Genomic DNA, 14136 nt, shown 5'->3' with positions numbered 1-14136 from the left:
TTTTTTTTTCTCTCTAAATAACATTACCAGTTGAAATAACCCTTTGGTTAAGCAAAGTACCTCCACAAATTAACTCTTTATTTCTTTTCATGTAGATTGCTACCTGCCACGGATACTGTCCCCTTTCGACGACAGTACCCCCAATGATCAAGGTAGCAAGTCTAGCAGACGCTGGTTTACCACAACCTGAAAACAACATAAACACCATTCTATGGATCGTTCTTGTGGTACTCACGTGGAACACATTTCGGCAGATTGCTTCCCCATGCTCCCTTAGCACAGATTCGTAATGGTTGAGACTCCAAACCTTGGTCTTCGTAAAAATCGGCGCATCGAAATCGGGCAATCGTACCTTCAAGAGCGCCAGTACAAGGTGTTAGTTCTTTGTCGTTGTAGGTACAAGTTACTGTCATTGCTAAGGTGCTGTTGATTGGAGGACATGTTCCTAGAAAGTCTTTGAGTTCAAGCCACTTAAACAAGTGTTATAATATTTACGTAAGCAGCGTCCAATTGAGGGCTTCCATTTTCCACGAAGACAAACTGAGGTGTCTTCACCGTCGAGATTGTAGTTTTCGTCACAGTTTATTTCTAGGACGGTTCTAGATGATACTAGTTGTCCGGGTGATAAGTCAGAAGAGTCGTCGAAAATGGTCCATTTACCGAAAGCTGGGTGTGGTGGTAGAGTACATCTACGAGTACATACGTGATTGAGTTAATGACGAAAATGATTTTATTGAAGAGTGGTACCTGGTGTCTAAACCTTGGTAAAACGCTCTGGCGTAGCGGCTGTTAATATGCTGAGTACCACTGGTAGTACCAACTATTTAAAACAAGATAAAAAAAATTAGATTTACTTAGCAAAATTTTGAGTTGATGATCATATTTTTGGTGAAATGTTTTACCTTTCAAGCCTAATATTTACCAAGATAGAAAATAATTTGTTTACTTCCTACGCTATATGATATATGTAGGAATAGCTTAATATTAATAATACAAATTCGGTTTTTCGCTTACCTACAACACACAGAATGATAACTTGTATAACAAATTGCTTAACTCTCCACATTTTGAAATGCTACGAACTTCCTCACGTTTCTACGCAGTTTGTGCGAAATTATAAAAATCAACACAATAAAAAGATTAGAACATATTTATATAGTAAAAATGATAACCTGTAAAAGGTCGAGTTATCATTAACTGAAATTTGGACATCCCCATTTGATTGAATTTACCAAAACATTTTCAAGGACAACTTATACTTGGCTCTTTAATTTTTTATACAATTATGTTTATAGCAATTGTTGACATTTTTTCTATTTTAATTTTAAATTTTCCGATTTTTCAATTTTTCGATTTCAAATGTTCAATTTGAAAATATTCAATGTTTAGGTTGTTCATTTTTAAATTTTTCAGTTTTTAAATTTTTTAACTTTGGAATTTTTCAATTTTTCGAACTGTTTTGATTTGCAATTTTTCATCTCTTCAGTGTTTCTCCATTTGCAATTTCTGGATTCTATATTTTAATTTTTTCGTTTTTCAGTCTCCATTTTTCAATTTCCTGTTTTTTCAGTTTTTCGAATTTTCACTTTCGCGGTACAAGTGTTCAATCTCAATACTTTCAACTATTCGATTTCACCTTTTGAATTTTTTAGTTTTCCGATTTTTCAGTTTATTTCTTCAGTTTTTCGATTTTTCAATTCCTCGATTTGCAATTTTTCGTGTTCAGTCCTAAATGATAAATTTAAGACTAAACACGAATTGATAAAATTTGTCGAGTTTTCAATTTTTCGTTTTTCGGCTTCTCAATTTTTCATTTTTCGAGATTAGTTTATACAATATTTTCTACCGAGATTAAGTTAATCACGCATTTAGCAAGGCGTTTAGCAATGTCTGATTGGCGTAGAGTCGGTCACGTGGTGCTTAATCGCAAGCAAATAATTGAATCTGTAAACCAGGTCACGATATGTCCAATTTTCGGTTATCGAGTGTTGAATTTTGAAATTTTTAATTTTCTGTTTTCAACTCTTGATTTTTTAATTTTTCGATTATTCAGCTCTTCACTTCTTCAATTTTTCAATTTGAACTTTTTCAAGCTTTAAGTTTTAAATTTTTCAATTTTGGAATTCTTCAGTTTTCTTCAATATTTCGATGAGATTTTTTTCATTTTTCTATATTCAATCTTTCGTTTTTTTAATTCGACTTCAAAATTTTTTGAAGATTTGAAAAATTTGTTGATTTGGAATTTTTCGATTTTACAGTTTTTCAATTTTTCAAATTCTAGATATTTTAATTTTTCAATTTTTTCAGTTTCTAGTTTTCAATTTTCGAATTACCGATTTTTAAATTTTTCTTATTTCTACTTTTGAATTTTTTTCAATTTTTTGCTTTTCAATTTTTAGTTTCCCGATTTTGCAATATTGTAGTTTTAAGTTTTCCAATTTTATGATTTTTCGGTTTTTCATTGCAATGTTTCGATGTCCAGTTTTTCTACTTTTCAGTTTCCCAGTTTTGATTTCACTTTTTTTTTCAATTTATTATTTTTTCTCTTTTTCAATGTTTCGGTTACTGAAATTTTAATACTTCAATTTTTCGGTTTTTCAGTTTTCAATTCTTCGATTTTTCGACCTGAAATTTTCCGATTTTACAGTTTTTCGATTGTTCACTTTCGCGATTTATAATTTTTTGTTTTTTCAGTTTCTCGTTCTGAACTTTTCCAATGTTCAAATACCAATTTTTAAATTTTTCGTCTTTCAACTTTCGAATTTTGTTCAATTTTAATTTTTTTTCTTTGCTTTTTCAATTTTTCGGTTTTCGATTTTGCCATATTGCGTTTTAAGTTTTTCAATCTTATAATTTTTCGATTTTTCATTTCAATGTTTCGATTTCGAATTTGACGACTTTTCAGTCGATTTGAAATTTTTCGTTTATTTCAGTTTTTCGATTTTTCAATTCCTCGTTTGTAATTTTTCGAATTTTCAATTAGGTATTTGATTTGCAATTCTTCAAATGTTTAATTACGAATTTTTCAATTTTCCAGTATTTTAACTTTTGAATTTTTCAGTTTTTCGGCTTACCAATTTTTCAATTTTTTCAAATTTCCAATTTTTCAGTTTGCAATATTGCAATATTTCGATTTTTGAATTTTAAGTTTTTCAATATTTTAATTTTCGATATTTCATTTCAATTTTTCGAGTTGCAATGTTTAGACTTTTCAATTTTCGTTTTTGTAAATGTCCAGATTTTCAATTTTCAGTTTCTCGATTTTTAATTTTTCGTTATTTCAATTTCGTTAATTTTCTTGATTTTCTAATATTAGTATTTTAATTATCAGATTTTGAAATATTTTATTTGTAGTATTTTTTGATTCTACAGTTTTTCAAATTTTCATTTCTTGATATTTTAATTTTCGAACATTTCGATTTTTCAATTTCTCTATTTAAAAAGTTTTGATTTTTTAATGTTTTGTTTTTATTCTTTGGATTTTCCACTCTCACAATTATTACATTTTCTAATTTTTGTATATTATTGTCTAGATTTTCGACTTCCTCAATTTTTAATTTTTAATTTTTTCAATTTTTCGATTGTTCAAATTTTCCAGTTTTCCACGAATTTTCAGTTTCGGAATTTTTAATTGTTTTATTTTCCATTTTTCGATATTTAAACATCTCAATTTTTCAATTTCTTTAATTTTTTGATTTTTCAATTTTCACATTTTTCAATATTTCGATTTTTCATTTTTTCGTCTTTTCAGTTTTTCAGTTTGCAGTTTTAAATTTTTCAATTTTTTATGATTTTTCGAATTTTCATTTCAGTGTTTCGATTTCCAGTTTTACGACTTTTCAGTTTTTCTATTTTGATTTCATTCGTTTTTTGTTAATTGTTCAGACTTTAAATTTATTAACTTTTCATTTTATTGGTGTTTCAGTTTATCCATTTTTAATTTTTCGTTTTTTTAACTTTTCTCGATTGTCCACGATTTTTCAGTTTCTGATTTTTTAATATTTCAAGTTTTCAATTTTTGGATTGTTCAATTTTTCAATTTCTAGATTTTTAATTTTTCGAATTTTCAATTAATCGATTTGCAATTCTTCACATGTCCAATTGCGCATTTTTCAATTTTTCAGTATTTAAAGTTTTGAATTTTTCATTTTTTCGGTTTACCAATTTTCCGATTTTTCATTTTTTCGTATTTCCAATTTTTCAGGTTGGAATTTTGCAATATTTCGATTGTTCAATTTTAGTTTTTAAATATTTTGATTTTTCGATTTTTTTCAATTTATAATTTTTAGACTTTTCAGTTTTTTTTTAATTTCGCTTTCTTGTAATTGTTGAAATTTTCAACTTTTCAGTTTCTCGATTTTTAATTTTTCTATTTTCAATTTTCCAATTATTCATTCCAGATATTTTAAGTTTTAGATTTTTCAGTTTCGTCAATTTTCTTGAATGTATAATATTGCAATTTTTGGATTTCAATTATGAGATTTTTCAACTTCTTATTTCTACAATTTTTCGATTTTATGTTTTTTCAATTTTTCAATTTCTTGATATTTTAATTTTTCGATTTCCCAACTTTTCGATTTTTCAAGTTGTCTATATAAAATGTTTTGATTTTTTAATTTTTTGTTTTTCTCTTTGGATTTTCCACTTTCTCAATTATTAATTTTCTGATTATTTAATTTCTCGAGTTTCCAGGATTTTTCAGTTTCTAAATTTTTAATATTTCAATTTTTTAATTTTTTGAGTTTTTCAGTTTTTCGGTTTACCAATTTTCCGATTTTTCATTTTTTCGCATTTCCAATTTTTCAGTTGCAATATTTCGATTGTGTAATTTTAGTTTTTAAATATTTTGATTATTCGATTTTTTTCAATTTTCCACTTTCTGGATTTTTAATTTTTCGAATTTTCAATTAATCAATTTGCATTTCTTCAAATGTTCAATTACGAATTTTTCAATTTTTCACTATTTAAAGTTTTGAGTTTTTTATTTTTTCGGTTTACCAATTTTCCGGTTTTTCATTTTTTCGCATTTCCAATTTTTCAGGTTGGAATGTTGCAGTATTTCGATTGTTCAATTTTGATTTTTCGGTTTTTCATTTCAATCCTTCAACTATCTAATTTTTCAGTTTCTCGATTTTTAATTTTTCGTTATTTTAATTTCGTGAATTTTCTTGATTTTACGATATTGCAATTTTTGGATTTCAAGTATCAGATTTTTCACATTTTTATTTCTACTGTTTCTCGATTCTACATTTATTAAATTTCTTGATAGATTAATTTTTTGTTTTTACTAATTTTTTCGATTTTTTAAGTTTTCTATTTATAAAATGTTTTGAGTTTTTAATTTTTTATTTTTTTTTTCTCTGAATTTTCCACTTTCTCAATTTTTAATTATTTAATTTTTCCATTTTTCGATATTAAAACATCTCAATTTTTCAATATCTTCAATTTTTCGATTTTCATTTTTTCGACTTTTCAGTTTTTCATTTTCCAGATTTTGCAATATTGCAGTTTTAAATTTTCGAATTTTTTATGATTTTTCGAATTTTCATTTCAGTGTTTCGATTTCCAGTTTTACGACTTTTCAGTTTTTCAATTTTGATTTCATTTTTTTTTTTTGTTAAGTGTTCAAACTTTCAATTTATTAATTTTTCATTTTATTGGTGTTTCAGTTTCTCCATTTTTAATTTTTCGTTTTTTTAACTGCCTGATTTTTCAGTTTCTCGATTTTCCACGATTTTTCAGTTTCGGGTTTTTTAATATTTCAATTTTTAAATTTTTGGATTTTTCAATTTTTCAGTTCTTCAATTTTCGATTTTACAGCTTTTCAATTTCTAGATATTTTAATTTTTCGATTTAATCAATTTTTCAGTTTCTGGATTTTTCATTTTTCGAATTTTCAATTAATCGATTTGCAATTCTTCAAATGTCCAATTACGAATTTTTCAATTTTTCGGTATTTAAAGTTTTGAATTTATCATTTTTTCGGTTTACCAATTTTCCGATTTTTCATTTTTTCGTATTTCCAATTTTTCAGGTTTCAAGTTCAATTTTAGTTTTTAAAATATTTTGATTTTTCGATTTTTTTTAATTTATAATTTTTAGACTTTACAGTTTTTTTTTTAATTTCGCTTCTTGTACTTGTTGAAATTTTCAACTTTTCAGTTTCTCGATTTTTATTTTTTCTATTTTCAATTTTCCAATTTTCCATTCCAGATATTTTAAGTTTTAGATTTTTCAGTTTCGTCAATTTTCTTGATTGTACAATATTGCAATTTTTGGATTTTAGCTATGAGATTTTTCAACTTCTTATTTCTACTATTTTCCGATTTTACATTTTTTCAATTTTTCAATTTCTTGATATTTTAATTTTTCGATTTCCCAATTTTTCGATTTTTCATATTGTCTATATAAAATGTTTTGATTTTTTAATTTTTTGTCTTTATTCTTTGGATTTTCCACTTTCTTAATTATGAAGTTTCTGATTTTTCAATTTCTCGAGTTTCCAGGATTTTTCAGTTTTTAAATTTTTAGTATTTCAATTTTTTTAATTTTTTCAGTTTTTTATTTTTTCGGTTTACCAATTTTCCGATTTTTCATTTTTTCGCATTTCCAATTTTTCAGGTTGGAATATTGCAATATTCGATTTTTCAGTTTAAGATTTTTAAATATTTTGATTTATTGCTTTTTTTTTCAATTTACAATTTTTATACTTTTCGGTTTTCAATTTTTAATTTTTCTTGTAATTGATCAAATTTTCAACTTTTCAGTTTCTCGTTTTTTATAAGATGTGTCAACTTACCTACTATTTTTCGATTTTTCATTTTTTCAATTTTTCAATTTCTTGATATTTTAATTTCTCGATTTTCCTACTTTTCGTCTTTCAAGTTGTCTATTTAAAATGTTTTGATTTTTTTCAGTTTGCCGGTCTTCCATTTTTCGATTTTCAGACATCTGAATTTTTCCATTTTTTTCGGTTTTTCGATTTTTCAATCTTTACATTTTTCAAATTTTCGACTTTTTAATTTTTCTTTGCAGATAGTTCAATTTTAGATTTTTCAATGTCGTCAATTTTCTTGATTGTACAATATTGCAGTTTTTGAACTTCAATTATGAGTTTTCGACTTTTTATTTCTACTAGTTTTCTATTTTACCATATTTTTTCAATTTTCCAATTTCTTGATGTATTAATTTTTTGATTTTCCAACATTTCAATTTTTCAAGTTCTCTATTTAAAATGTTTTGATTTTTTAATTTTTTGTTTTTATTCTTTGGATTTTCCACTTTCAGAATTATTAATTTTCTGATTTTTCAATTTCTCGAGTTTCCAGGATTTTTCAGTTTTTAAATTTTTAGTATTTCAATTTTTTAATTTTTTGAGTTTTTTATTTTTTCGGTTTACCAATTTTCCGATTTTTAATTTTTTCGCATTTCCAATTTTTCAGGTTGGAATATTATAAGATTCGATTGTTCAGTTTTAGATTTTTAAATATTTTGATTTGTTTTTTTTTTCTCAATTTACAATTTTTATACTTTTTGGTTTTTCATTTTTTAATTTTTCTTGTAATTCTTCAAATTTTCAACTTTTCAGTTTCTCGTTTCTTATAAGATGTGCCTACTATTTTTCGATTTTTCATTTTTTCAATTTTTCAATTTCTTGATATTTTAATTTTTTGATTTTCCTACTTTTCGTATTTCAAGTTGTCTATTTAAAATCTTTTCATTTTTTCAGTTTGCCGGTTTTCCATTTTTCGATTTTCAGACAACCGAATTTTTCCATTTTTTTCAATCTTTACATTTTTCAATTTTTCGACTTTTTAATTTTTCTTTCCAGATAGTTTAATTTTTAGATTTTTCAGTCTCATCAAGTTTCCTGATTGTACAATATTGGAATTTTTGGATTTCAATTATGAGATTTTTCAACTTCTTATTTCTACTATTTTCCGATTTTTCATTTTTTCAATTTTTCAATTTCTTGATATTTTTATTTTTCTATTTTCCTACTTTTCGTTTTTCAAGTTGTCTATTTGAAATGTTTTGATTTTTTCAGTTGCGGTTTTCCATTTTTCGATTTTCAGACATCTGAATTTTTTCATTTTTTTTCAATTTTCGGTTTTTCAATTTTTCGACTTTTTAATTTTAAATATTTTCATTATTCATTTCCCCGATTTTTTGATTTTTAATTTTTAGATTTACGATTTTTTTAGTTTTCGATTTTAATTTTTCAGTTTATCGATATTTAAACTTTCTAATTTTTCAATTTTTCGATTTTTCGGTTTTTGGGTTTTTATTATTATTAATTAAATTAATCTTTCGTTTCCATAATTGTTCGATTTGCAGTTTTTAGAGTCGTTGATTTAAAATATCTCATCTTTTTTTTAATCGTTAAAATTTTCAATTTATTAATTTTTTATTTTTTCAATGTTTCAATCACTGATTCTTTAATAAATTTCAATTTTATAATTATTCAATTTTTTAGTTTTCAAATCTTCAAATTTTCGATTTAAAATTTTACGGTTTTGCAGTTTTTCAATTATTCAATTCAGCGATTTTTAATTTTTCGTTTTTTCAGTTTCTCAATTTTGCTTTCATTTTTTTTTTTTCGTTAATGGTTCAATTTTTTTAAATTTCATGTTTTCAATGTTTCAGTTTCTCGATTTTTAATTTTTCGTTTTTTCAATTGTTTGATATTTCGATTTTCTAAAATTTTTCAGTCTCTGAATTTTTAATTTTTCGGTTTTTTGATTTTTGAATTTTTTAGTTCTTCAATTTTTCGATTTGGAATTTTTCGGTTTTACAGTTTTCCAATTTTTCAATTTTTTCAATTTTTCAGTTTCTCAAGCTTATATTTTTCGTTTTTACAGTTTTTCAATTTTTCAATTTCTCGTTTGTTGTTTTTCGAATTTTCAATTATTCGATTTGCAAATTCTTGGAATATTCAATTACAAATTTTTCAGTTTTTCAGTGTTTCAACTTTTGAATTTTTCAGTGTCTCGATTTTTTATTTTTCATTATTTAAATTTCGTCAATTTTCTTGATTTTACGATATTGCAATTTTAGAATTTTAAATATCAGATTTTTCAATTTATATTTCTACTATTTTTCGATTCTACATTTTCTCAAATTTTCAATTTCTTGATTCTTCAATTTTCCAGCACTTCGAATTTTCATTTTTTCTGTTTAAAATGTTTTGATTCTTTAATTTTGTGTTTATTATTCTCTGGATTTTCCTCTTTCTCAATTTTATAACTTTTAATTTTTAATTTTTAAATTTTACGATTGTTCAAGTTTCCCGGTTTTCCACGAATTTTCAGTTTCTGAATTTTTAATTATTTTATTTTTCCATTTTTCGATCTTTAAACATCTCAATTTTTCAATTTCTTTAATTTTTCGATTTTTCATTTTTTCGTCTTTTCAGTTTTTCAGTTTCCCGATTTTGCAATATTGCAGTTTTAAATTTCCAATTTTTTATGATTTTTCGAATTTTCATTTCAGTGTTTCGATTTCCAGTTTTACAATTTTTCAGTTTTTCAATTTTGATTGCATTTTTTTTTTCGTTAATTGTTCAAACTTTAAATTTATTAATTTTTCATTTTATTGGTGTTTCAGTTTCTCCATTTTTAATTTTTCGTTTTTTTAACTGTCTGATTTTTCAGTTTCTCGATTTTCCACAATTTTTCAGTTTCTGATTTTTTAATATTTCAATTTTTAATTTCTAGATATTTTAATTTTTCGATTTTATCAATTTTTCAGTTTATGGATTTTTAATTTTTCGAATTTTCAATTAATCGATTTGCAATTCTTCAAATGTCCAATTACGAATTTTTCAATTTTTCGGTCTTTAAAGTTTTGAATTTTTCATTTTTTCAGTTTACCAATTTTCCGATTTTTCCTTTTTTCGTATTTCCAATTTTTCAGGTTGAAATATTGCAATATTTCGATTGTTTAATTTTAGTTTTTAAATATTTTGATTTTTCGATTTTTTTTATTTATAATTTTTACACTTTTCATTTTTTTAATTTTTAATTTTGCTTTCTTGTAATTGTTCAAATTTTCAACTTTTCAGTTTCTCGATTTTTAATTTTTCGATTTTCAATTTTTCAGTTTTTCATTCCAGATATTTTAATTTTTAGATTTTTCGGTTTCGTCAATTTTATTGCTTGTACAATATTGCAGTTTTTGGATTTTAATTATGAGATTTTTCAACTTTTTATTTCTACCATTTTTCGATTTTTTTTAATTTTTCAGTTTCTGGATTTTTAATTTTTCGAATTTTCAATTAATCAATTTGCATTTCTTCAAATGTTCAATTACGAATTTTTCAATGTGTCACTATTTAAAGTTTTGAATTTTTTATTTTTTCGGTTTACCAATTTTCCGATTTTTCATTTTTTCGCATTTCCAATTTTTCAGGTTGGAATGTTGCAGTGTTTCGATTGTTCAATTTTGATTTTTTTGTTTTTCATTTCAATCCTTCAACTTTTTAATTTTTCAGTTTCTCGATTTTTAATTTTTCGTTATTTCAATTTCGTCAATTTTCTTGATTTTACGATATTGCAATTTTTGGATTTCAATTATCAGATTTTTCACATTTTTATTTCTACTGTTTCTCGATTCTACATTTTGTCAATTTCTTGATAGATTAATTTTTTGTTTTTTCCAATTTTCGATTTTTTAAGTTCTCTATTTATAAAATGTTTGGAATTTTTAATTTTTTATTTTTTATTCTCTGAATTTTCCACTTTCTCAATTTTTTATTTCCACGAATTTTCAGTTTCTGAATTTTTAATTATTTTGTTTTTCCATTTTTCGATTTTTAAACATCTTTCATTAGTTTTTAATTTTTCGATTTTTCAGTCTTCACATTTTTCAAATTTTCGATTTTTCATTACTCGTTTCCCTGATTTTTTGATTTTAATTTTTAAATGAACTTTTTTTAAGTTTTCGTTTTCAAATTTGCAGTTTTCGAATTTTTAAATTCTTCGATTTTTCAGTTTTTATAATTATTATTTTAATCTTTCTGTTCCATAATAATTGTGCAATATTTCGAGTCGTCAGTTTAAAATATCATTTAACAATTTTTTGAAATGAGGTCATCTATTTTCTACCAGGGATGAGTAAATAAACCCTCGCACTATTATAAACACAATTCTCTCAAACAAAATAAACAAACACAAAATTTGCAATAACCTGTCAAACAACAAAAAAACAAACTATAAAAAAATTTGTGCAAGTACCCAGAAATGTCACCGACCATAAACGCAAAACAAATAATTAAAACACACAACACCCTCGTATCAGAATCAAAATTAGGAACTTTTCGAGCAAAATTACGCAAAACTTGTGTACATACACAAACACGTAACAATGCAGTGTGTGCAAATAGAAAGCTTTCTTTTCATTACCGGCAAGCAAACCAGGTTTATACTTTATTGTTTAAATAATCAGATGATGATTACAGCCACTCTAATTTTGCATAAACAATTTTCCTGAAAAAAAATTTCAAAAGTGTTTATCTAACATTGAACAAGTCTGACATTTAATTTGTTATTCACCAAAATAAAAACACAAATTTATAAGACTTGTTTTCCGTCGATTTACCCAGTTTTTCTAGTTAAAACTCAAATTAGACTCTGGTACTTAATTTCCACCGTCATTAAAAATGTGTGACACCTCAACAAAAACTAATCTATCGCATGTTCAGCTTCAATAACGTGACTCAGTGCTTTTTCTTGAGATCCGCCACAAAAAAAAAAAACAAAAATTCCAAATGTCACGACACCTTCTCCACGTTCTAGGTTTAAGGACGCAAAGTCAAAACTCCAACACACCTCAATTGTTCAAACACTCCAACCAGACCCCAATTTTGACCAAATTACTCCAAATTTGTAAAGCAATCGACTGCGATTCCGCAAGCTTCAACAGCGTAACTAGATTTTGACCAAAGGTCAACACATCTTCAGAACACAACATTCTGTTTCTTTATTTACAACGGTAATTGTGAAACTACACTTAAGCAACAACTTTATTAATTTTAGCTAATTGCTAATTTGCTGCAAAGTTCGCCACTAAAGAACAAGAAACCTGTACTCATCGACACCTCCACAGGCAAAAAGCAACCTTCACCTAGAAATCTCCGAACGTAAACAAAGCGAAAACCGAGAAAATTAAACCAAATTCTGGGTGATGGTTAACTAATTCCTGGCGCAATTAATTTCGTGGTGCAACGATGTTCCATAACAGTTATTGTCACAAAATTTGTGGATGAATTAGGGGGGCGATGTGGGGATGGCGTAGGTATATATAGAACGTTATACGTTGGATCTAATGCATATTCTCTCATCACCATCTCATCATCATAATGAAGACGGTGAGTACGGTTTTGTTCGTTCGGAGTGTGGGTGGGTGGTCTTATTGTTCGGGATTTAATAATAATTGTTATTAGTTCACAAATCTGTTGGGTAAATTTGTTACATAATGGTCGCATCTGAATGAAGTAATGTTTATATAATGAGTTTCGATTTCGTTCCAGACGCTTATCGCTTTGGCCATCTTTGGCTTTGTGGCTGGAAGGCCCCAAAATCCTCAAGATGCCTACATCGTCCGGTACGACAACGACAATGGAGGGTTCGGAGGGTACTCGTTCAAGTAAGTCGGAGTTAGACTTTTTCTAGTTGTGTGGTGCTATGTTCACTTGTCAACCACTTGTATTTTATTTTTAATTTGCATTAAGAAAAATGCAACTCTTGTTATAATTTCCTAACAGAAGTATTACTTAAATCTTGAGTGCAAATGTGCAACATGACATTAACAGATGAAGTAATTTCATAAGTGGAAGCCAATAAAAATCAAACTATAACCATAAAATTTTTAAGATTACAAATTGGTATCGATTTCCAAATAAATTTTACTCCATCTTCACTACCACAAGCCAAATCGTAGAAGCAAGTTTTTCATACTAAAAAAATTCTAGTTCTAGTGTACATACTCAAATCAAATTTCCAGTTTTTCCCGAACTTAGCACACTTTCTTTGCCCCGAATCACGCCATTGACCTTTCACTTTCAGCGTGGAGACCAGCGACGGCTTCAGGCACGAACAGACCGGGGAACTGAGAAGCGTGGACCAGGAAGGCGAAACCATCGTGATGAAGGGGTCCTACTCCTACGTGGGTCCTGACGGGGTGACCTACACTGTGGTGTACATCGCCGACGAGAACGGCTTCCAGCCGGAGGGCGAGCACATCCCGGCGTCCGCGGGAGTGAAGAAACTGGGGATCCCGTCGGCGGCGCAGGCGTCGCTCATCGGGGGCGGCTTGGGTTAACCCCGCCTTTTTTTGCCATCTGAGACTGTGTAAATAATAAAGACTTTTGTAATAGTTTGGGTTTTACTGAATTCCGCATGGTCATATTCTTTTATCAGTTTATCACCTTCCAATCATCGTAATGCACACGGTGGTAATTTTTTCGATGGGTGTTATTAGTTCAAAAATCTGTTGAGTAAATTTTCTTACGTAATGGTCTCATCCGAATAAAGCGGTGTTTGCATAATGAGTTTCATCACAAGGTTGGAATTCGTTACAGAGGTTCGTCGTTTTGGCTATCTTTGGCTTGGAGTTGGAAGGTCTCGGAGTCCACAAGATGTCTACGTCGTACGGTATGATAACGACAATGCGGCTTGGAGAGTACTCATTCAAGTAAGTACGTTCGACTTTTCATGACCCCTAGAGTACGAAGAAATAAGTCTTCCGTTTCCGCCTGTCTGTCCGTCTGTCTGTCTGCCGTCACGATTTTTATTAGACAGATAATCTTCGAAAGTACTGGGCCGATAGTTGTCAAATTTTGTATTTGTATTAGAAATATCATGTAGATGGTAAAACGCTAACCAAAATTTGCCTAGTCATCGCCACCAATAATGTGATGACATCACTTCAAAATTGTACTTAAATGGGTTTTAAATTGTATGAAATAACATAGTCCTATATATGTAGTTTATGATTCCGTATTGAGTTTTTACCTGTCCAGATAAATGTTTAATCAAAATATATTTACTTATCCGATTATCCGATTTTGCCGATAAATTGTACCCAGAATGTGCAAAGTATGATGAGTTTTTACTTGTGATTTATCGTTGTATTCAT

General features: G+C 27.1%; 1 protein-coding gene across 2 annotated transcripts in view; it reads right to left on the bottom strand.

Annotated features, from left to right (window-relative positions):
- LOC135133639 (uncharacterized) overlaps positions 1-13154 on the bottom strand; it is a 33506-nt gene extending 20352 nt beyond the window's left edge. Inside the window, exons 1-5 of one of the 2 annotated variants that reach the window (XM_064062093.1) lie at positions 12986-13154; positions 748-820; positions 496-689; positions 236-445; positions 28-186 (exon numbers count right to left, since the gene is read on the bottom strand). In XM_064062093.1, coding sequence (XP_063918163.1) covers positions 28-186; positions 236-445; positions 496-689; positions 748-820; positions 12986-13139 — 790 coding nt within the window. In that variant the 5' untranslated portion in view covers positions 13140-13154. Of the gene's footprint in view, positions 1-27; positions 187-235; positions 446-495; positions 690-747; positions 821-1014; positions 1103-12985 lie in introns of those variants that run through there. The other variant, XM_064062094.1, reaches the window with a different exon arrangement.
- Between the last annotated feature and the right edge of the window lie 982 nt (positions 13155-14136).

The sequence above is a fragment of the Zophobas morio genome, unplaced genomic scaffold, assembly GCF_036711695.1.
Source record: "Zophobas morio isolate AGI-343-1 ecotype UQ-CSIRO unplaced genomic scaffold, CSIRO_AGI_Zmor_V1 ptg000022l, whole genome shotgun sequence".
NCBI lineage: Eukaryota > Metazoa > Arthropoda > Insecta > Coleoptera > Tenebrionidae > Zophobas > Zophobas morio.
Note: the sequence above shows the minus strand (reverse complement) of the source record. Positions and strands in the feature narration are given on the sequence as shown.